The sequence below is a fragment of the Magallana gigas genome, chromosome 8 (genome assembly GCF_963853765.1).
Source record: "Magallana gigas chromosome 8, xbMagGiga1.1, whole genome shotgun sequence".
NCBI lineage: Eukaryota > Metazoa > Mollusca > Bivalvia > Ostreida > Ostreidae > Magallana > Magallana gigas.
Window position 1 is genome coordinate 23,872,123 of NC_088860.1, and position 24,600 is coordinate 23,896,722.

General features: G+C 33.6%; 2 protein-coding genes across 6 annotated transcripts in view; one reads left to right on the top strand and one right to left on the bottom strand.

The window, feature by feature from the left end:
• LOC105342744 (uncharacterized) overlaps positions 1-10,517 on the top strand; it is a 39,990-nt gene extending 29,473 nt beyond the window's left edge. Inside the window, exons 1-2 of one of the 2 annotated variants that reach the window (XM_034473005.2) lie at positions 7,320-7,434; positions 8,937-10,517. In XM_034473005.2, the coding sequence (XP_034328896.2) occupies positions 8,937-10,115 (1,179 nt within the window). In that variant the 5' untranslated portion in view covers positions 7,320-7,434 and the 3' untranslated portion in view covers positions 10,116-10,517. Of the gene's footprint in view, positions 1-7,319; positions 7,435-8,936 lie in introns of those variants that run through there. The other variant, XM_066070380.1, reaches the window with a different exon arrangement.
• Positions 10,518-14,490: 3,973 nt separating this feature from the next.
• LOC105342739 (peptidoglycan-recognition protein SC2-like) lies at positions 14,491-20,434 on the bottom strand. Of its 4 annotated transcripts, NM_001308838.2 has the most exon segments (7): positions 14,491-14,890; positions 15,129-15,329; positions 15,559-15,672; positions 16,337-16,453; positions 17,278-17,394; positions 20,003-20,125; positions 20,349-20,434. In NM_001308838.2, coding segments are annotated over 7 exon segments (1,047 nt in total). In that variant the 5' UTR covers positions 20,395-20,434; the 3' UTR covers positions 14,491-14,561.
• Positions 20,435-24,600: the final 4,166 nt, after the last annotated feature.

A 24,600-nucleotide genomic window follows, 5' to 3' on the forward strand; every position in this document is an offset into this window, starting at 1 on the left:
ACCAATGTGTGATACACAAATTCGACCAACTGTAAAGTTTGTGTTCAAGAGGCGGGTATTGTTGTACGTAGCTTGCTGCAGCTGTCTATAAGATAAATGTGATGCAGTTGGAAAAATTACACCAAAAACAAAAAGATAATGAAATATTTTTTGCTTAAAGATATAGACTCATTTTTAAAGGAAGAAAAACTCAACAAACCACCAAATAAAAGTTACACTATTGTGTACTACCTGTTACAAATTTTATGAGCAGATGAAAGAATTCTGAAAAGGCCAGTGGTCAACAACCACTTTGTAAATGTATAATCGCTTTCTCATGATAGTAAAATCCTAATACAATGGAATTATCTAAGAGGAACGTGACCGGCATGAAGATTTATATTTATTTCTTATTTATCCTAAAACAATTCCCTTTTATTCTTCTTTATTTCAAAGACTCTGATCTGACTATTTGATGAACAATATTAATTAAAGCAGTTTTCTTCATCTTTCAATAATATTTCTAAAATGGACGATGTTAGAACAATTATGAACCGCATATAAACATATATAGACGTATTTAATTTTTTCTCAAAAACAAATTCAAATTTCAGTTTAAAATTTTGCAAATTTCCAGAACCAGAACAACTTTTAATTTCAATATAATTGTGGTAAAAAAAAGATTACTATGCAGAGACATTAAGGCAAAAAATTTGAAGTTTATAGGAAAGTTACATATATATTGTACTCAATATAAGATCTGATCTTTGTGTAGCAACATCGAATTTGTCGGAGCGGATCAAAGATCTGATTTTAATCAGATTGTATTTTACCAACACTGAATAATGCAGTTATAGGTAAATAATATGTATCTATTAGATATCAGAGTCACATCTTTACTCATGAGAACCAATTGATATCTTAATTTCATTAAATTTTTCATAAACGAGAAGATTCTATAAACAAGAGGCCAATAGGCCTTAACGATCACCTGAGTAGCATATAACCCATACACAAACTTGTAGAGGATTCTCATATATGCATTTAATTAGGTTTCATTCTTGAGTAGAAAAATTATAAATTTGTACTGACGACCACCTCCCTGCCTGAAATCTTTCAAAAACAACTATGAAACCTTATATAATCTTGGTGAAAACTTAAAGATCTGGTCTACAAAATCATGAATTCAGTTTTCCTTTCAGTTGTGTGGGAGTAAAGAAGACAATTTTTAAACATTATATGCATTAACACCTATCCATTTTTGCCCTGCCCTAGAGTCAAAACCCATACTCCAGGGGATATGAAATTTAAAATTTTTGTAGAGGACTTCCAGGTTAACATAATTATGAAGTCATTTTTTTATACAGATGCGTGATAATAGAGAAAAAGATTTTTAAACAGTATATGTCTTAACACTATATTGCCATATTGCCCCCCCCCCATGTCCTGAACCCCTGACCCAGGGGCCATTAATTTCACAATCTAGGTAGAGGATTTAGTGGACATCATAACTATGTATTCAGTTTTTTGCCCCCATGTGTGGGAGTGGAAGATTTTTTAAGATTTAATACATTTTTACTATATGGCAATATTGGCCCCACCCTAGAGCCTGAACCCATGACACATTGGGTCATGAATTTTACAATTTTGGTAGAGGGCTTCATGGACATTATAACCAGGCATTTAGTTTTAAACATTTATAAATGAGAGTAAAGTAGAAGATTTTCTAAATTTTAATACATTTTTACTATATGGCCATATTGGCCCCACCCTAGAGCCTGAACCCCTGACCCAGGGGCCATGAATTTCACAATTTTGGTAAAGGGCTTCATGGACATCATAATAATGCATTTAGTTTTTAACAAAAATATATAGGAGTAGAGAAGAAGATTTTCTAAGATTTAATACATTTTAACTATATGGCCATACTGTGGAATCATTAAAATTCGTGGGGGCCAATTTTCGTGGATTGCTTAAATTTTACAGGTTTGTGGGGACGAAATTTCGTGTATTTTCGTATACATGCAAGAGGAATATGACTTTATAGCTCTAATTTATTAATTCGTGGGGGGTGTTAATTCGTGGATGAGAGGTACCCATTAATTCCACGAAAATTGAGCCACCACGAAATCTAATGATTCCACAGTATTGGCCCCACCCTAGAGCCTGAACCCCTGACACAGTGGTCATGAATTTCACAATTTTGGTTGAGGGCTTCATTGACATCATAACCATCAACCAGTTTTTTCCTCACATTTATGAGAGTAAAGAAGAAGATTTTTGAAAATTTGGCTTTTTTGTTGTTGCATATTTGGCCCCACCTGTGGTGCCCTGGGGGTGGTAGAGCCATGAATTTCACAATTTAGATCCCGATGCCTCACACCAAAAATGGTAACAATTAGCTTTGAAGTTTTTAAAAAGAAGTTAAAATTGTAAAATTGTTAACATATGATGGACTATGCATGATGCCGGACGAAAAGGGATAGCAACCTAAACAGAAAACAAGAGGCCCATGGGGCCACATCGCTCACCTGAGCAACAATGGGCGTTCAAAAGATATTGGGCCATATGGTCCCTCGGTAGAGTAACAAAAAATAAATATTGTAAAGTATTCGAATTTTACACTTATTTTTGCATACACATAATCTTTGACATTGTACCTTCATGAAATACTATTTTTACCAGAATAAGAAAATCCTACGCAAGATATAAAACTAAACATTTGGTAGGGGTACACTGTTAAGTTGTTAACTTCCAATTCCCTATATTTTCGTTCTCCCCCCCCCCCTCCCCCCCCCCCCCACTTTGTAAAGCGATCAAAATATATGAGAGCATATAGGTACATTTTTTTCATCAACTACTTACTAGCTATTGTATTTTAAAAAATATATATAATAGTTATTGTATTTTATTTAAAAAATCCTACATGTATAGATGTGAAGAAGAAAATTGTACCTCAATGTGCTCAATTCCTCAAATTAAAAACATTTAAAAATTTAATTTGTCTTCTCCATTATAATTAAATGACTGTTATTTACCTCGCGTACAAACCAGGATAATTTTCCGCTGTGATATTTTCTTAGGAATAGCGATAATTACTTTATCCCTGCAACAGAAAAGTGTCAGAACTATGGAAACTGTTTTAAAGATGTCGTTTTTATTTACTCGTGTCTGAAAAACTATCAAAATTGATGTAGATTTCACATTATCTATTGTATAAAGAGGGGGCCCCAGAGAGTAGATATATACAGAATATCATTCTTTTATTTTGTTTGTACAAGTATTTAACATACTCTTATTCATATAGAATTTCTGATGTTCAACCAAAATTTCAGCGTCAATCGTAGAATTTTAAGCAAGATACATGCAAAGCTCACAGTTCGCCTAGGTTTGAGTCATATTTTGTTCACAGTTTTCAGCATTTAAAATGGAAAAAAAGAATGGCCTAAGATTTTCAATTCTATTATTTACTAATATAAAAGACCATGCAGTTCACTGGTACTTGAGGTTCAAAATCAGTTTATACAAATGTACACAAACACAGTCAAGGATCACCTGTACAGTAGGAGTAATAATGACGAAAAAAGTTTAAGTTTACAATACAATAAGTTGTTAAAGTTGGTTTCTGGAAGAACAGACTTTGACAATTTTCTTAATAAATATTGAATTTTTTTTTTTACTTTTTTAATCTTTAGTTTTTAAGATCTGTGTACAAACATAGAATTGTGAGCAAATCTCTGTATCTTGCTTATAATTCGAAGCTTAACACTCAAATATGGTTAGTAAATAGAAATTGTAAACAATTAAACACAAGAAACATGCACTATAACAAATAAAGAACACAATTTATTTTTTCGAAATGAATCATATTATACATGTATATTTATACCTACATATTTTCGTCAGCGATATCAAACCCTATTTAAACTGAATAAACTCGAGAAAATGCCGAGCATCTCAACAAAACCTATTGCATTAATCTACCATTACGCAAAAGCTAATGCCGAATTACCGATAGAATGAATTTTATTTCAGTACTTTTTGATACATCAGATTTTGCTTAATTTGCGCGGGTAAACAGTTAACTGTTTGATTTACCGAAGTCTCTGTTTGAATTGATACGTAAAAATCACGAAATACAGACGATAGTTCTCATGTTACAAAGCATAAATAATGAAAACGAAACGAAAATCAGAACAAGCTAACGTGAAAACTGTCAACGCATTGAAATATTTAGCCTCAATTTACTTCACAAAATCGGCACCAATTTATTTTGCATGTTTCAAAAATTTCCCTTCATGCGCGAACTGTTGCTCAAAAAGCAAAGTCATCCGTCAGATCGACCCTTTTTCGTATAATGTCATGGCTGCTTTAAACAAAGAACCTCGTTTTAGAAGTATGGTATACTAGTCTTGGTAAAATGGGTATGCAAACCCGGGCCGTGGCAAAATAAAAGCCGGGGCAGATCGGCAATCGTCAATTCCAAATACGCATTATTTTGCAGCAATATTTACAGCGAATACATATATATATACTGGTCCATCAAGTATCCTGAAATTTTAATGAGATTGGCAGATTAATAATTGCCAATCTTTTGTTTTGCCCAGGCTAAGTCTTGCCTACCCATTTTACCGGATGCCGAACCCGAAGCTATTAAACTGATTGAAACACGCCTTTCCTTTATTATTATTTTCGTAAAAACTCATATTTGAAACAGAATAAGCCCTTAATTTTTGCAATTTATATTTTCCTTCCCATAAGGATAATTTATGCTAAACTACGTTGGATTGGACTTAGTAGTTCTTGAGAAGAAGATTTTTAAAAATGCTACCCCTTTTTCTACAGTTTCAAGGTTTTCTCCGCTTTGAATACAGATCGGACTTTTATTTCTGCAATTTATATTCGCCCTCCCTTAAGGATGCTTTGTGCCAAGTTTGGTTGAAATTGGATAAGCGGTTTTAAAGAAGAAGTTCAAAATGTAAAAAGTTTACAGACGGACGGACGGACGGACAGACAGACGGACGGACGGAAGACGGACAAAAGGTGATCAGAAAAGCTCACTTGAGCTTTCAGCTCAGGTGAGCTAAAAAAAGACCAAGTAACAAAACTCAAAACTTGATAAATATATTGTCTTTGATATTCCTGAATACTTGAACACAGAAACTGTTAAATTTATAGCTCGAATTCCAGTCAACAACTGTTTTGTTGTACTTTCACTACAGATACATGTTCAACAACATCGAGTAGTTACCAGTCATACATGTTAAATAGTCCTTTGGTTTCATCCATTTCCTTTCTTCTGAGATTTGGCGAATATTAAGGTACGTGTATTCATATTAGGATTAATTTCCTAACCTTGAATATCCATCATGCATTTAATACTCTGATATTAATTCAAAGCACTTTAGAGTAGAAAAAGATTAGTCATGAGAATTTTTCAAAATTGTTTTAACTAAGCAGTTATTAATCAATGAAGATTGTATTAAGGTCAATGGGGACAAGCACATTTTTTAAAATAAAAAGGAAACACTGAGAATATCAATAAATGCATTAGTGGAAAGATATATTCAATCATTAGGATTATAAAAATTAGTGAAAATAAATTCTATATACCGTAGAGAGTTTTGTTAAGAATTAATTTTTATAGATTAAAAGAAAACTGGGACAACTCTCCAAGAACTGGAAAATATTATCAATTTGGACACATTCCGCTCTTACATAATGATACTTAAACATGAAAATTATGTTTAATTCTACTACAGTTATCGCCGAGATCAAAGAGATGCCGCGGACATTATTCTCCAATATACCACGAACGTCATCAGTAAATTATCAGATCAGATATACCTATTTGTCTCGCACTGATCATGAAAGTACAACTTCAAACCGTCAAAATTTTTAAAACCATGTCAATTTCACGTGTTAGTTCCAGTCAAAACGATGTGTATTGCCTCAACTGTTTATTTTTAAGAGATTAATGCGGCTGTTCCTAGGACCTCCCCACCACATTTTCACTGCGTGTTTTACATAAAATATATAAAGTGTAGTAGTAATAATCGTATTAAATTGCCCTTAAAATATTAGGAACATGATTCAAAGATATTTTATAAATAAGTGAAGAGTATTAAAAATCCAAACAAAAATCTGTCGTCTGCATGTGATTCCTTTGATCGATACACATGTAAACATTACTAACAAAACCGTTGGGGTTACACGGAACAACCGTCAAAATGACCTAGATCGTCTCTCTATTAGGAGAAACGATCTGTAGAAATACTGGGCTGTTAGTAGAATAGAAATAAAGTTCTTGTTATCGTGAATGTTGCAGGATAACCTCCTCGGTCTCGAAATGTTGTTTGAAATATAAAAGCCTCGGCTTTTATATTTCAAAACAACATTTCTCGACCTCGGAGGTTATTCTGCAACATTCACGAAAACTCGTACTTTATTTCTTAAGTATACTGAGTCTTAAGCCCGTACATAATTATCTGTTATGCGTCCAGATTCATATACTGAATATAAGGCTAATATGAATCGGATACTAGTAATTTATTTAGCTTAGACGTGGCAGTTTCAAAATTTTTATGATGGGCCGGCAGGAGCGGTCAACATCTTTTTCGTTAGACGGTTGAATTAAAATTTATTTTGTTAGACATTTTGTTAATGAAACTACCAATTAATCAATAAAAATTAAGATTTTTTTTCATTATATTTTGTGTCATGTAATCTTTTTGTGTCACGTAATATTTTGTCCTAAAGAATAGAAGTTAACGGAATTTGCAAAGTTCCGAGGAATTAGGATGTTAATTAAACTAAAATATGTTTCTATATGAAGGTAATTTAGACATTTTTTATTGCATCAATCAGGTAAATAGAGCATTTTTAAAACTGGAAATCACACGAGCTATCAGTAAATCGTGCAAACCTCATAATTGGGGGGAGGGGGGGGGGGCGACCCTGCATTACATATATATACTGGAGCTTCAAATTTATATTCAATATGTTTTTTAGATAAAACGGAAAAAAAATTGTTTTGTATACACTTTTTATGTTGCTGCATCCAAATACACCATTATAATTACAAAATTTTCTTAAAATGAAAAAAATGAACATGATACATATTGCACTTGTGTGTATGTGCTCTCGCTCTGCTATATAGCTAGTATTCAGCGCCATAAAACATATTTTGGAAAAGGATAATTATGTGTGTTATTTTGTATACTAGATAAGTATAATATTTCAAGTAATTTTTCAAGTAACGCGTATTTCTAAAAATATCCGAAACTACATACATGTGTGTTGATTGTAGTTTGACGCAATCATGTTTATGACGTCACAATGATCAGTCACGTGGTCGATCGCTAAGCAGATAAAACGAATCGGCACGTGAATATTGACAACGATATTTTAGTCTCTGATCTACGCTCTTGTATTTCATTGGATAATACTTTTAAGGTAAGTTGTTTTACTATAGCATTGAATCATGATTTTTTGAAGTATACACTCTCATAACTGCAGCGGTGTGTGCATACAAATTGAGTAACGCGCGTTAGCGCGTTATGAAAATTTGTATGCACACACCGCTGCAGTTATGAGAGTGTATACTTCAAAAAATCATGATTTAATGCTTATATTTACATTTTTTTTAACTTCTTGCCTTGTCTGCAAATGTGATTCATACCTTAAAATTCCTATCTTATCCTAAGGGTAAGTTAATATTGATGGAAGAGCCACAATAACAGCCACAAGCGTGAACTTTGATTTTCGCTTGTGACGTTGCAGTTTACAGCGTTCAACGTTTGTGACGTCATAATAAAACTCGTCAATTTGACCTTTGACTACTTGTTGCATTTAGAGGCATTTAAGGAGGCCGATTTGGGTTTTTTTGCGGAAAAACTACAATAGCATAACTCTTCATTTTTTAACCACATGTAATTTAAACCAACTCTAGTTTATTTGCTAAGGTTCATGAAAATCGACCGTCTGGTTCTTTTTAGGGACCATCTCAAAATAGAGGTACATTTACTATAGGAATATATAGGAAACTGTCATTTTCCGCACATCAAAGCAATTTAAAAAAAATACTACAATAGCTTTTTTTCTCAAATTGTTATATATGATTAGTAATATCATTTCCTACCTTATATGTAAAAAACACAAAATTCTACCGCCTGGTTTTTAGTGGGGGCCTTCTCAAAATATTAAAATGCACCAAATTTTGCTATATATTTGGATCATCACGAATGATGATTGGTATAATGGATTCATTCCAAAAATCAGGAAAATCTCCTCGAGGATAGCATCATTCTGTATATAAAATTTCAACAGCGTACAATTTTTACTTTTTCTGTTATGTTATTTCTTATAACGTACTCCTACGACGCTTCATTTTATCATAACGTCATAAAAGCGCAATGGCAATGCTCCCCTACCGCACAACGTAAAAATAGTGTTAAAAATAAAAATTTCCTTTAAAAATCTAAATATTGTTATCTGTATTTTGTTTATTGTGTTCAATTTTATAAATGATATCGAAAAAAATTCATAAGAAGTATAAATCAACTGTATTATATTAGAATGCGCAAAAACATGCGCAATGCAAACTAAAGTCGGCCTCCTTAAACATCACGGAATTTAATGGAAAAACACAGTAGAATGTAAATATATGTTTTTATACCCTCATAAGTCTTTTAAATATTAATGTACTCGTCTTGAGATTCATGCAATATGGTAATAAAAGCAATTAATTCTTTAGCTTACATGTACATTGAGCATCATATTCTGATTTTGACGATTTTTATAGTTGACTAATTACCGAAATGTTTGTAGGGCTAATTTAATTACATAAAAAATGCTTTCACCATTTAAAAAAGCAATTGATATTCTTTTGTAGAAGATTTGTAACCTACACAAAACTTTACAAAAAGTTAACAAATAAAATCAATTATTCATTTCAGATGGGAAGAAGAGAATCAAAGCTCACAAAGAAGCCAGTGTTTATGCACGACAAGATGTACAACATTGTTCCAGACATAACGACGACCAAACGTATGCACGGGGTAGATGAGATTCCTACCATTCCGAGACAGAAACCCCTTCCGCTCACAGCTACTGGTAAAAAGTACGAAGCATTGCCAAATCTCGGAGAAGTTCATGCTCCATCTAGATGTAACAACAATGCCACTTTAACCAGACCCAATCCCTGCATCAGCCCCGACATCGTATCTCAACCTGACGTAAAGAAACCTAGAATCCCTCTTGCTTGCTTGGACTTGAAGAGCATCAAACAAAAAATGGACAAAGCTGAAAAGAAGGATAAGAAAGCCAAGAAAAAGAAGTCCAAACCGGCTCCAAAGCAAATGACCGCATACCAGGAAGAAAAGCCAAACGTACAAAATGAGAACAATCCTCCCTTGGCCCACATTCCTCGTCCTCCGGACACTCCATTAGATCCCTCAAAACCGAGACGAATTGTCCGGATCAAGCAGGAAATGTTCTACCAATCTCTGGGACCGGAGAAGATTGCAGAAATAGTGAACATGGTCACTGGTAATCAAGAAGGACTTGGCTACGTTCAACAATCAGATGAAAACGATTACCTGAGTTTGGAGCAGCAGTATGGATACATCAATCCCGACCCATTTTCTGGATACATCCACCCAGCTGACATGCTTCCTGAAGTCATTGATCAAAACCAGAATATAGGATATTCCGATAACTTCTCTGGATATATCCATCCAGCTGATACACTGCCTGGAGTCATTGACCCAAACCAGGATATACATGTAGGATGTTACAATGGCTTCCCTGGATATATCAACCCAGCTAACACGCTGTCAGGAGTCGTGGACTCAAATCAGGAGATGGGATATTTGTTCCCTATATTTATAAACCCAGCTGATACACTGCCAGAAATGATGGATACTAATCAGGATATGGGATATCCATGTCAAGTTCTTGGACAGATTTCATTCAACCCAGAAATTGGTTTGGATAGTGTAGGCGGCTTTCCTCAAATTAAGCGCACAGCACCTGAGGAAAAGTTAGGATTCGTCAAACACAAAGATACTGGTAAAGACAGTTTGGTGGCAAATCCCTTGATTCTTCCTAAACCTCAGAGGCAAATATTCAAATGAGCCAGTCCAGAACAATTTAAATCCTTGTGTAAAAGCAGCACCATGAAATCTACCCAGAAACAACGCTCCAAGAACACCAACCGGAAACTCCTTTCTATCAACACAAATGTGACCATATGAACATGTTTTTAAAGAATTGTTTGAGTAGTTCAGTTTTTGTTATAAACATTTGGAATATTTTGCACCTACATGTAACAGTGATTGGTCCGTTCCAAGACTTTGATATATGGAGTTTTGAACTATTGTGTAAGCTGAACTGCAACTTGTCTTTTAATATGCTGCTAGATATTGCAATTTATTCCATCAAGGATATTTTCGAATTGAATTGTAACAATATTTTTTTTCTAAATTTATATCATGCAAGTTTATTCACTGTTTTATTAGAAACAATTACATGTCTAATGGAAAAAAAATACTTTCTTTTCTATAACTTTGTATTTCTTTTCTTATTCTGTAACGAAATGTAAAGTGCTGGTGGTTGCTCCCAAGAGAGAGAGAGAGAGAGAGAGAGAGAGAGAGAGAGAGAGAGAGAGAGAGAGAGAGAGAGAGAGAGAGAATTGACCTAACACACGGTATTGTAATGCCTTTTTTAACAACCGTTTTAAGTGTCCATCCACGTAGAAGCTCCTTCTTAAATAGAATTCTCCTTATTTTTAAAAGAATGTTGTATCCTGTAATACATATGTCTCTATTTTCATGAAAGAAAAAGTGAGCAAGCTCACCTAACCCCACGCTCCCAATTACTTGACATTGCTACACATACTGCTAGTAGATACAAAATATATAAATACAAAATAAAGGGGCATAACTCCCGACGAAAATAATCACCAAAAATTTCGGCAAATATGCAAATTTAGTACTAGCCTATGACAACAACAAAATTCAAAGTAAAAAAAGAGCCAGAATTTCCTGAAAAAAACCTACAGAATTGGAATTTCTTGGTAATACATGAATAAACATAATTATACGAATTGAAAAGTTTTATGAGAGTATATTCAAGGGTTTCCGACGGCTGGATGGTTCATGAAAGCATATTCAAGAGTTTCAAAGGGCTGGATGACCGCGGCCATTTTTAGTCTATATTAATCTTATTTAGATGAAGAGTTCTGTATCAAGATATAGAAAAATATTCAAATTTTAAATCTTAATTAATTTGAATTTTCCCTGACGAATAAATAGTTTATGACCAAAAACTGTCGATTTTTTCAGATGTCAATGTGTAACCTTGGTAATCGACCAATCAAAATTAAATAAGTTCCGTGTAGACTTAATATTCGAATATGGCTTGCAGCTCCGTTTTATTTGTTTTAAAATAATACCTATAAAGCAGAGTGTTATTTCAGTCGTCAATTTTATAGATTATTTTTATATGAAACATTTACTGGGTTTTTTTTCCATTTATATATAAAATATGTTTAATTTAATCTTTATCGGATCACAGTCGTCCTATGTCAATATACTCTCATTAGATATATATAAAACCATGTATTGACCTCATCAAAAGGCTATATTATACTTATAAATAGAGAATAATACATACCCTTTTCCATATCACAGCCAGTATCAGCCCGAGACTCCAATATCGGCCCCATGGATAATATTGGTCGAGGGTTGATACAGACTGTGATATGGAAAAAGGGTATCTATTATTATATTTATTACATACTTAGTAATAAATTTAGAAAAAACATCAACTTGAACAAATTGATTTTAAGTATTATTTGAAAGAAGTCTGTACATGCATTAGATAAAAATATGAGATCTTATTGTTTTACCAAACATGTAGCTACAGAACCGAAATTTCCTCAGTTTTGAAAATTAACTTCTCTAAAACATTTACTAGCATTTGAAGTTTTCAATTTCACTTAAAAATGTCGACTGTAACTGAAAATGTTTTATTTTTTCGTCTGTAAACATGCACAAATGCTGAAACAAAAAAAAAGGCAGAGGAGTTCCGCAAGGGGTGTGATACGGATCCGTATCAGCCCTAGGGCTAATAACCTGTATCAGCCCCGGAAGCCGATACGAGTTTTGTGATGTCATCTGTATCACATATGCAATTCAATTCAATTCAATTTATTTTCACTCAAACCGTCAACATGACGGTACATGAGGTACACATATATATATATAAATATTTACAAATGTATGTATAGAGTCAGAGGTACATGTAGAGTACAAATTAGAGAGAAAAAAAAAATATGAGAAAAAAGTACAAATAACACTGTGCCGGATAATTATGCCAGTGCCAAGGTGGCATTTTTGCACCCGCTTAAGATGTAGTTTCGGAAAAATCCATGTATACCAAATGATAGACCATTGTCTAGAGAGTATATAACCACTTTTGTTTTTAGTGTGTTTCACCTGACAGGTGAGATATTTACCTTTAAAAATTAATATCCCATCGGAAAATGATAATTCCCATAGGAGAATTGACTCTCCTACAGGAAATATTGACAATCCTATAGGATGTTTTAAAAGTCCTATAGGAATTATTTTTCCTATAGGAGAATGGTAATTCCTGTAGGAATTTGATTCAGACATGTAGTTTTCCTATAGGATATTAAGTTTTCCTATCGGATTTTATCAAATCCTATCGGAATTGAAATTCCTATAGGAAGTTCTTGTATTCCGATAGGAAATTTCAAATTACCTATAGGAATATTGATTTTCCTATGGGAAAAATTATTTTCCTATAGGAATTTATTTTTGAAAGGTAAATATCTTACCTGACAGGTGAGATACACTAATAACAAAGGTGGTTGTTAACTCTTTTAGCAATTGTCTATCATATGGCATATTTGAATTTTTCGATGTATGCAGCTTAAGTGGGTGCAAAAATGCCACCTTGGCACTGGCATAATTATCCGGCACAGTGTTAAATGTTCAAGGAGGACAGACTGATTCAAAAATTTCATTTATAAATAAACAGAGTTTTTTGAGTTTTTTAAGTTTTAAAGTAGACAAAAATTTTAAAGTGTTTGGTCTTACACAAAATCTAGGTTCCAAGTATTTTTGTCTAATACATGAAAGAGCATTACATTCTAATATAAAGTGCATTTCATCGGCTATTTGATTTTTATTACATAATGTGCAACATCTTTCATTAAGAGGAATGCCTAACCATCTACCAGTTTCTACAGGAAGTCGGTGATTCGACGTACGGAATTTAACAAGAATTTTTCGAAGTTTTGATGGCAGAATACTCAAATATTTTTCATATCCAAAAATAAATTTGAAAGTTCTATATATATGACCTTTTGAATAATTTGCAATATCAGCCGACCATTTCTGCACAAACTGGTCTTTAAGCCTTTGCTTGACAGCATTTGTAATCCAATTAACATTTACAGTACATTGTTCATTCCAAATGTTTGAAAAACCACACTTATTAAAAATAGAATGTATACAATCAATCCATGGGTTTTTAGAAAAGTCATTATTATATTGATTCAATAAGTATTTGTAAAGTATATGAACAATTTTATTTTCTGGCCCGGTGAACAATTTTGCCCAGTATGAAACCATTCTAGTATATATATTAACAGATAACGGAAACCTTCCGGTTTCTCCATAAACCATGTATGATGGGGTACAGCTTTTTAAATTCAGTATATGTTTCAAAAATTTCAAATGAATACGTTCTATAGTTTCTATATTTTCAAAGCCCCATACTTCACATCCGTATAATAATACCGGCATTACTACTTTATCGAAAAGGTCTAACTGACACTCGACAGGTAAATTAAATTGCCTTATTTTCCTAATGACCCCATACATAGCCTTCTGTGCCTGTTCACAGAGATGTGTTTTTGCTTTTCTGAAAGACCCTGAACGTGAAAAAACAATTCCAAGGTATTTAAACTCTTTCACATTTTCAATTATTTCATTTCTAAAGTAAAATTCCCTTTTTATCATTGGACCTTTAGAAAATACCAATATTTTTGTCTTATTTATATTAACCGTTAACTTCCATTGCTCAGAGTATAAATGAAACTCGTTCAGAGCATTTTGTAAATCATCAGGCGTTTCAGCAAGAATTACAGTGTCGTCAGCATAAAAAAGAATACATAGTTTAAAATACATAAACAGTTCATCCTCTAAAGGTTTGGTAACACTCTGTAACCCAATTATATTTTTATCAATCATGAATTTTTCTAAGTTGCAAAACAAATACATTTATTACTAAGTATGTAATATGTATACTAGTGCCCGTATGTTAACATTTTCGCGAGCCAAGGGGAGCGAAGTGAACCGAAAACCCTTGGTTAGCGAAGATGGTATGTTAAATAATACACATACATGTATCACAGTCACGTTTTATTTCGTTTTCGTGACCATAACATGTAAAAATACAGAAACAAAATAACAAAAATAACTTTATAATGTTTTTTAATTGTTCAATAACATTTCCTATTTGTAGGACATATATAAATACATGTAGCATTACGGTGCAGCAGTACTGTAATTCGGCCAGGTTTTGATTTCGTTATAGAGAGCATCCCCGGGGCAGGAGCTGGTACTGACATCACGGTGACCGTACAGTCTGTAGGTGGAGGTGATGTGGCCAAGGTTCACGCCGCACTGGATCAGGTTCTTCACTGCGTTTAAAGCCGCGGTATTCGGTTTCGTGGTCATGAAGTTTCCCATCACAGCCGCGGCAAAGGACTGACTATTGTAACCAGAGGTGTGGGCTCCAGCGTTGTTCCAGCCGCGACCCTCATAGACTGCGCCATCCTCACCCACAAGGAAACTGTATCCTATGTCTGACCAACCTAAGTTTACGATTTCTCAAAATGTTTTAAATAGCCATTTTGCATGAATGAATCGATGAATAACCCCGATTTATCTTGTTCACTACTAAAATTGTAAATATTGATATATCAGTAAAATGATAAGATTTTTATTGAGGAAATAAATTACTTAATAAAACCTGCTAACTTTTTTAAAGGAAAGATTTATTGCAATCAATACGACTGAAAATTTTCATTCGTAATTGTTAGATGTACATACCATTAGTGTTCATGTGATAGTTTTGAGTGTTGCGCACTTTTGCTGCGCATGTAGAAAAGTCATAGCAGCGACTTCCTGTTGTGTGATGAATGAAGAAGAGGTCCACGGGGGTGGAGATGGCGGACACACTGGTGGGGTCCCTGGCCCCCCAGGTGGCGCGGGAGTAGACTTTCACGTTAGAGCACATACCACTATCCGCTCCTATGACAACAGAAAAACAAAGTACTGATTATACTGTAAAACAGTACAATTGAGCGAATATTTTATATTAGAATTACTGTTGAGTTCAAGTGAAGAAAAAACAAAAACAGCATCTAGCCTTAAACTAACCGTTATCAATGCACTGAAATCGCACTCAAAGCAAAGAAACTGTGTCTCAACATCGATTTAATAATCATTTTATAAATGTAAGACTTAGTATACAATGTACCTATACAACATCGCCGGTTGGATGCCCCGGAGCATAGACCGGACAAATATTCTCCAGGACAGGACAAACTGTCGTCCTGACATGTACCGTCTCTGGCACGACATGCTGAGTCTTCTGTTATAACGAGACAATAATTATGTGTCGATGAAAAAGGATTTAATGAAAATGTAAATAAATGTTCATCCTTCAATCTCTTTTCTTCTGTTGTGTTTAGAAAAGCATTATCCCATTGAATATGAATGAGTAAAATTATCTTAACAGGACGTGAAACAGCAATCGATCACTCAAACAAGCGTAAGCACGCTAGATAATTTACAAGGTATTTGCCAATTCACTGCTCACGATTATAATATATACATTCATTACTTATGTATCGTCTTTCGTAAATCAAAATAAACGCTCTATGCCAGGGCTACTAGTATGAATGATACACAGCCATAAAACATACTAAATAAAACGTGTTTTGCGCGTCAGAAAAAGTGCCAGAAAATGTGAACGATCAAATATTTTATGAGAAAGGGAAAATGAACAGAAATAAATTATCGATTTTTAAAAATACATAATTGTTATATAAGTTTTTGCTAAACTTTCATTAAACCAAGCAATGGTTAGTCTTTTCAAATAAGGCATTCAAGGATTTCTGTTCATATATACACCATGGTCAGATTTAAATTGACGTGTTTTTGATATACATGTATTACAGTTAAATATTTCTAACACAAACAAAAGAGAAATATATACAAAATGTAAACTATTGTTTTTAAGAAAGTAAATATACCTATACAACATCGCCGGTTGGATGCCCCGGAACATAGTCCGGATACGTATTCCCCGGAACAGGACAAACTATCGTCCTGGCAGGTACCTCCCTCATCAAGACAAGCGGAATCATCTCCTGTAAAAATAAAGACTAAATCAATGTCTGTTTTTAACTATTAAACTGTATACGTAATTTACGGTTACCGCTTATTATTTTCACCTTCCACGTTTGTTCATCTGCAGATTGGAGAGGAAGATATGACGTGATGGAATAAAGAAATTGAATATACGCAACCCCCCCCCCCTCCCCCATTTTGGCCAATTATCGCATTTCCGAAGCAGAAGTTACAAAATAACGAAGTATTTGTATCAAATGAAATATATGCTGTTTAATTAGACTTTGGTGTTAACTAAGATATTGTCTTGAAGGACCGACAGCAAGACAACGATACTGAACAACAGGCGTAAAGTCAGGCTGATGTGATCGTCTCAGGAAAAAATCAAGATGGCGGCGATGTATATTTTGTGTATTATTAGAAAGGCCAATTTTGCATGGTGAGAAGAAGTGCTTTTTTCATTTCAGCCAGATTGATATTAAAGAAACATTATACTTACAAAATAACATCAAGAATACTTCAAGGCGCCCCCTCCCCCACCCCCTCCTCCACCACCCCCATTCCATTTTAATTTTTGAGACATTTTTTTCTAAAATTGAAATTTAGAAAAATGAATTCCACAGGAATGCCCCCCCCCCTCCCCCATTATGCTTTTTGTGACTGTGTTGTAAAAATAGGAAAATTTATCACAGTTCTAAATATAACCCCACGGATTGGTATTTTGAGGGTTGGTGTGGATATATATTTTTAGGGATTGACAAGATATGAGTGGAGATCTCGCCTCCCACTTCACTATTAAAAAGTTTGCTTCGTACCTGTCTAATACTGTTGTTCTATAACCTACCTTGACAACATCGACGATTTGAGGCCCCGGAACAGAGGCCGGACACGTATCCCCCGGGACAGGGCAGATGGTCGTACTGACAGGTGCCCCCGGTATTGAGGCACGGTGCGTCACTTCCTGTCAAAAAAAGAAAGTTAACCATAAGAGACTTTAAAAAAAACCTCACAAAATGAAATAGTCTGCAGACATTTCAATTTCTTAACAAAATTTTTTAAAATGTAAAGCGACTTTCGGAAACAAAAAAATTACCAAATGCTGAAAGTACCAGGGATGCAAAATAAACAATTTCAATTCTCATCTTGACACAGTGAAGTTCTCGCCGCAGACTGTTTTATGCGATGCATTACGGAGGTGAAATATACACGGATGTGAATCTAAACAGCTGAACATCTGTCATTATTCATCATTTACATTATTTGATATTAAAAGTGCTTTACATTATGTAATCTGAAAAGTGCGTTCCATTATAAACATAGGGTATTTATTGCCTAAGGACAACCGGTTCGTTAGATTTTCAATCTTTATGTCACATAAATATTTTTTCTTCACTCTCTCTCTCTCTCTTAAAAATAAATAACAGGTACATTAAAACAGTTTCTTTGTGTAAAAAACAAAAACAAAAACAAAAAAACCTGTATTTTCATTGGTACGCCCAATATCGATTTTTACTTTTTTTCACCGTGCTGGATTCTGCAAACTATGCACATGTATCTAAAGGTATTTAATCACTGCATCTAGCAACTCTGTTTAATGAATAAATTTAAGTTAATCAGTTACAAATGGTATTGTAGGTAATGATCTCATAAGTAAAAACCAAGGGCACTGGACCGTCAAATGATTTCAACCTTCGCGCTTCAGTTAAAAATTGGGCAAACCAAAACAATGTCGTTAGGTGTTTCTACGAAATGATACGTCATTTTCTGTTCCAAGAATGATAAACTTATAATATTTAGAGTGATTTGCTTGGTTAAACATACATATATGGAAGCTTATTTATTTACTACGTAAATAACTAATTGAAAAATTAGATTAACATTATTTATAATTACATACCTCAATTCTTATAATCCCACCAAAGTCCAGTTTACAAACCAAATAATGAAATATTAATCAATGTAAATTGTTAAGTTAAATTTTATTTCCTGTGTTTCGTACACGTATTTGTATTACACAACAATAAGGTTTCATTATCATTATTTGAACACCAACAAAATCAGTTGTTTCTTGAAATTTAACTTGCATTGAATTAAGAAATGTAGATACATGTATTTGTACCATAGTCCATGAATGACTTATGAATCCTCACAATGGTTAAATTGCTAACTTACAAAAATTGCTCTAGTCCACAAATCAGAATCTAATTACATAGGCGTAGGAACCGGGGTGGCTATTTTTTTTTTTTTTGCAAAGTTAGACCTAACCATCAGGCACACAGCATCAGGCCCCCCCCCCCCACTTTTTGCTGCAGGAAACATAAGTTTTCTTAAATTTACATATAAAGAATTGAAAGAACAGGAAGCTGCCGTCCCCGCCCCAACATTTTCGGTAGAATTTTTTGGGGGGCTTGTCAAGATTTCTGAGGTTAGTCTAGCCCCCCCCCCCACTTTTTATTTGCTTCCGACGCCACTGAATTAGAGTAAATATATCATAAAACTGCACGATTTTCAAAATTTAAAATTCAGGGGCATAACCTTTTTTTTTCACTTGAATAAAATATATTGCCTTACCTATTTACAGACGAAGGGATTTTTTTTTCGAAAGGCAAATCAATTTGCTCTTATCGTCCCCATCAATCACTTACGCCCATAGCGAAACAGAAATAAGAGTTGATAAAATCAGAAATTTTCAAATCTTATTTGGTACAATGTACACTGTTAGTGCATTGGAGGGATAGTGTCATCATGCCTCATGATTATTTTGTTTAACAGATTTATTTTAGATTCTTTTGGTTACTCTAATTCTATATAGTTTATAGAATTTGGTTATCTCATTCTGTATGCAAAGAATAGCAGGTATACTGTCTTGGGTTCCCAGCGTCAGTATGTACTAAGTACAAGCCTACCCTAATAAATATAGCACTTGCTTAGCTGAAGGCCTGTAGCTCCCAAACAGAAAAAAAATTCGGATGGACAACCTGGGAGTTATAGTTCTTACGTGCTGAAAAGTTTGAATTTACGGCGTAATATATACTTCTTTGAAACACCCTAGTGTGATTTGTTTACGTATTAAAATGGCGACTTTATATCTGCACGTGAATTTAACACCTCCTGTTTTACGTGGATGGTGAAGGTGTTTAAATGATATCAAAAGTAAATTGTTAAAAAAATTTTGGTATCTAAAAGTGCAAAATGTATAGGGAAATGTTTATAAAGGCAAAACTAGCGCATTTTTGCGCGCTGTAAATTGCAAGTTTCTTCTACGGGGGAAACTGTAGCTCTACGCCCAGTCTACGGTCTTCCAACCCAAATTTTCTTTTTAGATCTACAGATCTGCAGCTAACACTTGCTAAAATAGTGATCAATTTATCGAAATACTAAAACAGCTAAACAGTAAGTATTTTGAGACTGAAAAACTTTTGAGAATTATCACCAAATTCCCTTCTGCGTGCCAGGAAACGCTTAACATGTCGGAGTCAAAAAGTCTGACATATTTTATCACCATCCAACATATTAAGTTTGATAAAAGAACAACTGACGAGAACTGCTGTATGTAAGCCTACATTTACCTGAAGATTGACAACATCGGCGATTGGACGCCCCGGAACAGAGACCAGACACGTATCCCCCAGGACAGGGCAAGTGGTCGTACTGACAGGTGCCCCCGTCGTTGAGGCAAGGTGCATCACTTCCTGTTATTGTGCAAAGACTTATTCACGTAAGCATGATGATAAAAAATCTTTTTTAGATATTGTAAATCACTTAAAACTATGTTCAAATATTAAGCATTGTTTTTTATATTATTTTACATGTTGTATATAATTTGTATATATGATACTCAAATAAATGGAAAATAATTTTATAATAAATCTAAATCTTATTAACGAAATCGATTTATCAAATTAGAAGCCCTACCTAACACACAGAGAACCACGGACGTAAAGTAAACAACCTCAAGCATCGTGTTGTCGTTGTCACTTTGAAGCTTTCAGTGACTTTATCGCAAGATTTATATATATGTATTATATACGAAAAATTAAACGAGGAAAAACATTCAAGCATGAAAAAGCAGCTACCATCTTTACCATCTGTTTACAGGCGTACAATCAAAACAGACTTAGATCTATATTCTATTTACTTCGGCATTATGTACATGGCTGTTGTTTGCACCAAGTAAAATAACATCACATTTACCTTAGGGCTAGTAGTTTTTAGACCTAGCTCCCTGAAAACTTTGAGGCTTTCTCGGTGAGACGCCAGCCATAGATTTATCTATATTACATGTTTCTTTATATAAAAGGAAACCATACTCGATTTGATATCAAAATCTTATCTTTTAATATGTTTGATTTTTTTTTGTGCATTTTGAATGATCGACACAAACGTGAATTTTAGAAATCAGGTTACATGCAAGATACAGAGGTAAGAAATCTTTGTTATGTTAACAAAGCTCGAGTTTTTTATTTGTTTACAATTAATGCAAAGCACAGACATTACCAATTTTTTGACAAAATGACTGTTGCCAAACAAGATAAACTGATTCAATGTGTTCATAAATAATATTATTAACTGAAAAGCAACATTTGTATACCAATTCTACACATATGTAAACAATAACAAGTTTTGAGCTTTGTTTGCATAACAAAGAATTTCGAACTTTGTATCTTACTTGTAGTCAATATTTTGACGAATCATTACAAATACCCATAATAACCATTTTAGATACTAACAAGAGGCCCATGGGGCCACATCGCTCACCTGAGCAACAATGGGCGTTCAAAAGATATTGTGCCATATGGTCCCTCGGTAGAATAACAAAAAATAAATATTGTCAAGTATTCGAATTTTACACTTAATTTAGCATACACGTAATCTTTGACATTGCACCTTCATGAGATACTATTTTTTACCAGAATAAGAAAATCCTACGCAAGATATAAAACTAAACATTTGGTAGGTGTACACTGTTAAGTTGTTAACTTCCAATTCCCTATATATATTCGTTCTGCCCCCCTCCCCCTTGTAAAGCGATCAAAATAAATGAGAGCATATAGGTACATTTTTTTCATCAACTAATTACTAGTTATTGTAATTTTAAAAAAAATATAATAGTTATTGTATTTTATTTAAAAAATACTACATGTATAGATGTGAAGAAGAAAATTGTACTTCAATGTGCTCAATTCCTCAAATTTAAAACATTCAAAAATTTAATTTGTCTTCTCCATTATAATAAAATGACTGTTATTTACCTCGCGAACAAACCAGGATAATTTTCCGCTGTGATATTTTCTTAGGAATAGCGATGATTACTTATCCCCGCAACAGAAATGTGTCAGAACTATGGAAACTGTTTTAAAGATGTCGTTTTTTATTTACTCGTGTTTGAAAAACTATCAAAATTGATGTAAATTTCACATTATTTATTGTATAAAGAGGGGGCTCCAGAGAGTAGGTATATACAGAATATCATTCTTTTATTTTGTTTTTACAAGTATTTAACATACCCTAATTCATATAGAATTTCTAATGTTCAACCAAAATTTCAGCGTCAATCGTAGAATTATAAGCAAGATAGAGAGCTCACAGTTCGCCTAAGTTTGAGTCATATTTTGTTCACATGAGTTCATTACATTCAGCTTAAGATTTTTAACTTGGTATTTCCTATTCAGCATTTAAAATGGAAAAAAAGAATTGTCTAAGATTTTCAATTTTTTTTATTCACTCAAGACCGGTTTACTGGTATTTGAGGTTCAAAATCAGTTTATACAAATGTACATAAACACAGTCCAGGATCACATGTACAGTAAGAGTAATAATGACGAAAAAAGGTTAAGTTTACAATACAATTAGTTGTTAAAGTTGGTTTCTGGAAGAACAGAGTATGAAAATGTTCTTAATAAATATTGACAAACTTTTTACTTTTTTAATCTTTAGTTTTTAAGATCTGTGTACAAACATAGAATTGTGAGCAAATCTCTGTATCTTGCTTATAATTCGAAGCTTAACACTCAAATATGGTTAGTAAATAGAAATTGTAAACAATTAAACACAAGAAACATGCACTTTAATAAATAAGGAACACAATTTATTTTTTCGAAATGAATTATATATACATGTATACATGTACATACCTACATATTTCCGTCAGCGATATCAAACTCTATTTAAACTGAATAAACTCGAGAAAATGCCGAGCATCTCAACAAAACCTATTGCATTAATCTACCATTACGCAAAAGATACTGCCGAATTACCGACAGAATAAATTGTATTTCAGTACTTTTTTATACATCAGATTTTTCTTAATTTGCGCAGGTAAACAGTTAACTGTTTGATTTACCGAAGTGTCTGTTTGATTTGATACGTAAAAATCACGGAATACAGACGATAGTTCCCAGGTTACAAAGCATAAATAATGAAAACGAAACGAAAATCAGAACAAGCTAACACCAACGTCATGTGTGAAAACTGTCAACGCATTGAAATATTTAGCCTCAATTTACTTCACAAAATCGGCATCAATATATTTTGCATGTTTCAAAAATGTCCCTATTTCATACGCAAACTGTTGCACAACAAGCAAATTCATCAGTCAGATCGACCCTTTTTCGTATAATGTCATGGCTGCTTTAAACAAAGAACCTCGTTTTCGAAGTATGGAATACGAGTCTTGGTAAAATGAGTATGCAAACACGGGCCGTGGCAAAATAAAAGCCGGGGCAGATCGACAATCGTCAATTCCAAATACGCATTATTTTGCACAATATTTACAGAGAATACAAATATACTGGTCCATCAAATATCCTGAAATTTTAATGAGATTGGCAGATTAATAACTGCCAATCTTTTGTTTTGCCCAGACCAAGTCTTGCCCACCCATTTTACCGGATGCCGAACGCGAAGCTGAAACACGCCTTTCCTTTATTATTATTTTCGTAATAACTCAGACTTGAAACAGAATTAGCACTTAATTTTTGCAATTTATATTTTCCTTCCCATAAGGATAATTTATGCTAAACTACGTTGAATTTGCCTCGGTAGTTCTTGAGAAGAAGCTTTTTAAAAATGCACCCCCCTTTTTCTACAGTTTCATGGTTTTCTCCGCTTTGAATACAGATCGGACTTTTATTTCTGCAATTTATATTCGCCCTCCCATAAGGATGATTTGTGCCAAATTTGGTTGAAATTGGATAAGCGGTTTTAGAGAAGAAGTTCAAAATGTAAAAAGTTTACAGACGGACGGACGGACGGACGGACGGACAGACAGACGGACAGACGGACGACGGACATAATGTGATCAGAATAGCTCACTTGAGCTTTCAGCTCAGGTGAGCTAAAAATGAAAAAATAAAATTTGAAAATTTTGAGCTCAATCGTATATAAGTCCCTTTAAATGCAAGCTATAGATTACCTAGCTATATTAGATAGGTTTTCCTTCGTATGATGTCTTCTTTGTATTTTTTGTGTTTCTTTGCATCGATCACCTCTTGATCCATCAAATCTAAAGCTACACAAAGTACACAGAGCACAAACGTCACGGACTTAAACGGACTATCCTTTATTCAAAAGGTCAATTGATTGACTATCAAAATTGAAAGAATAGTGTCAGAATCATTGAAACTTCAATTAGATAAAACAAATTTTAAAAAATCCACCACTGAAATTATAGATTCTCATAATTTGTCTGAATATTTTTTCCCTATGTGACAGTTTCTATCAAGCACAAACGCGCGTTCTCTGTTTATTAAAGCGAGAAATTATGCAAACCATCTTTAGAAAAAACAGAGTAAATAAAAATTGGCAGAACTTGCTTTAATGTATGTGCACTCTGAAATAAATATTGACTTGATAATTGCTTGTTGAATTTTACCTAGAGAAAATTTTTTCAAAGTCTTCTTTTTGACGAATAAAAGGTAGTATGGGACACTTACTTATTATGTCTAACTTTCTATCGAAATAAACAAAATCAAGTATAATCTAATGTTTTCTTTCCCAAAATTGTTACCTACAGTGTAACAGCGTAGCGCAATGGGTTAGAGCGTTAAAAACGAATGTAAGTCGTGAGTTTATGAATCCCGCTGGGGTTTTCATAATTCTTACCTTTTGTTCAAACATTGTAAAATTTGATAATTCTGTGAAAGTATTTTGTTTTTAAAATTTACTA

Coding starts and splice junctions, on each gene's coding strand:
- LOC105342739 (XM_034471182.2), bottom strand. CDS start 17,575: ATGAGAATTGAAATTGTTTATTTTGCATCCCTGGTACTTTCAGCATTT. Junction 15,673..16,336: donor CAACCGGCGATGTTGTATAG/GTATATTTACTT, acceptor TCGTTATAACAG/AAGACTCAGCATGTCGTGCC. Junction 14,891..15,128: donor CTATCACATGAACACTAATG/GTATGTACATCT, acceptor TCGTAAACTTAG/GTTGGTCAGACATAGGATAC.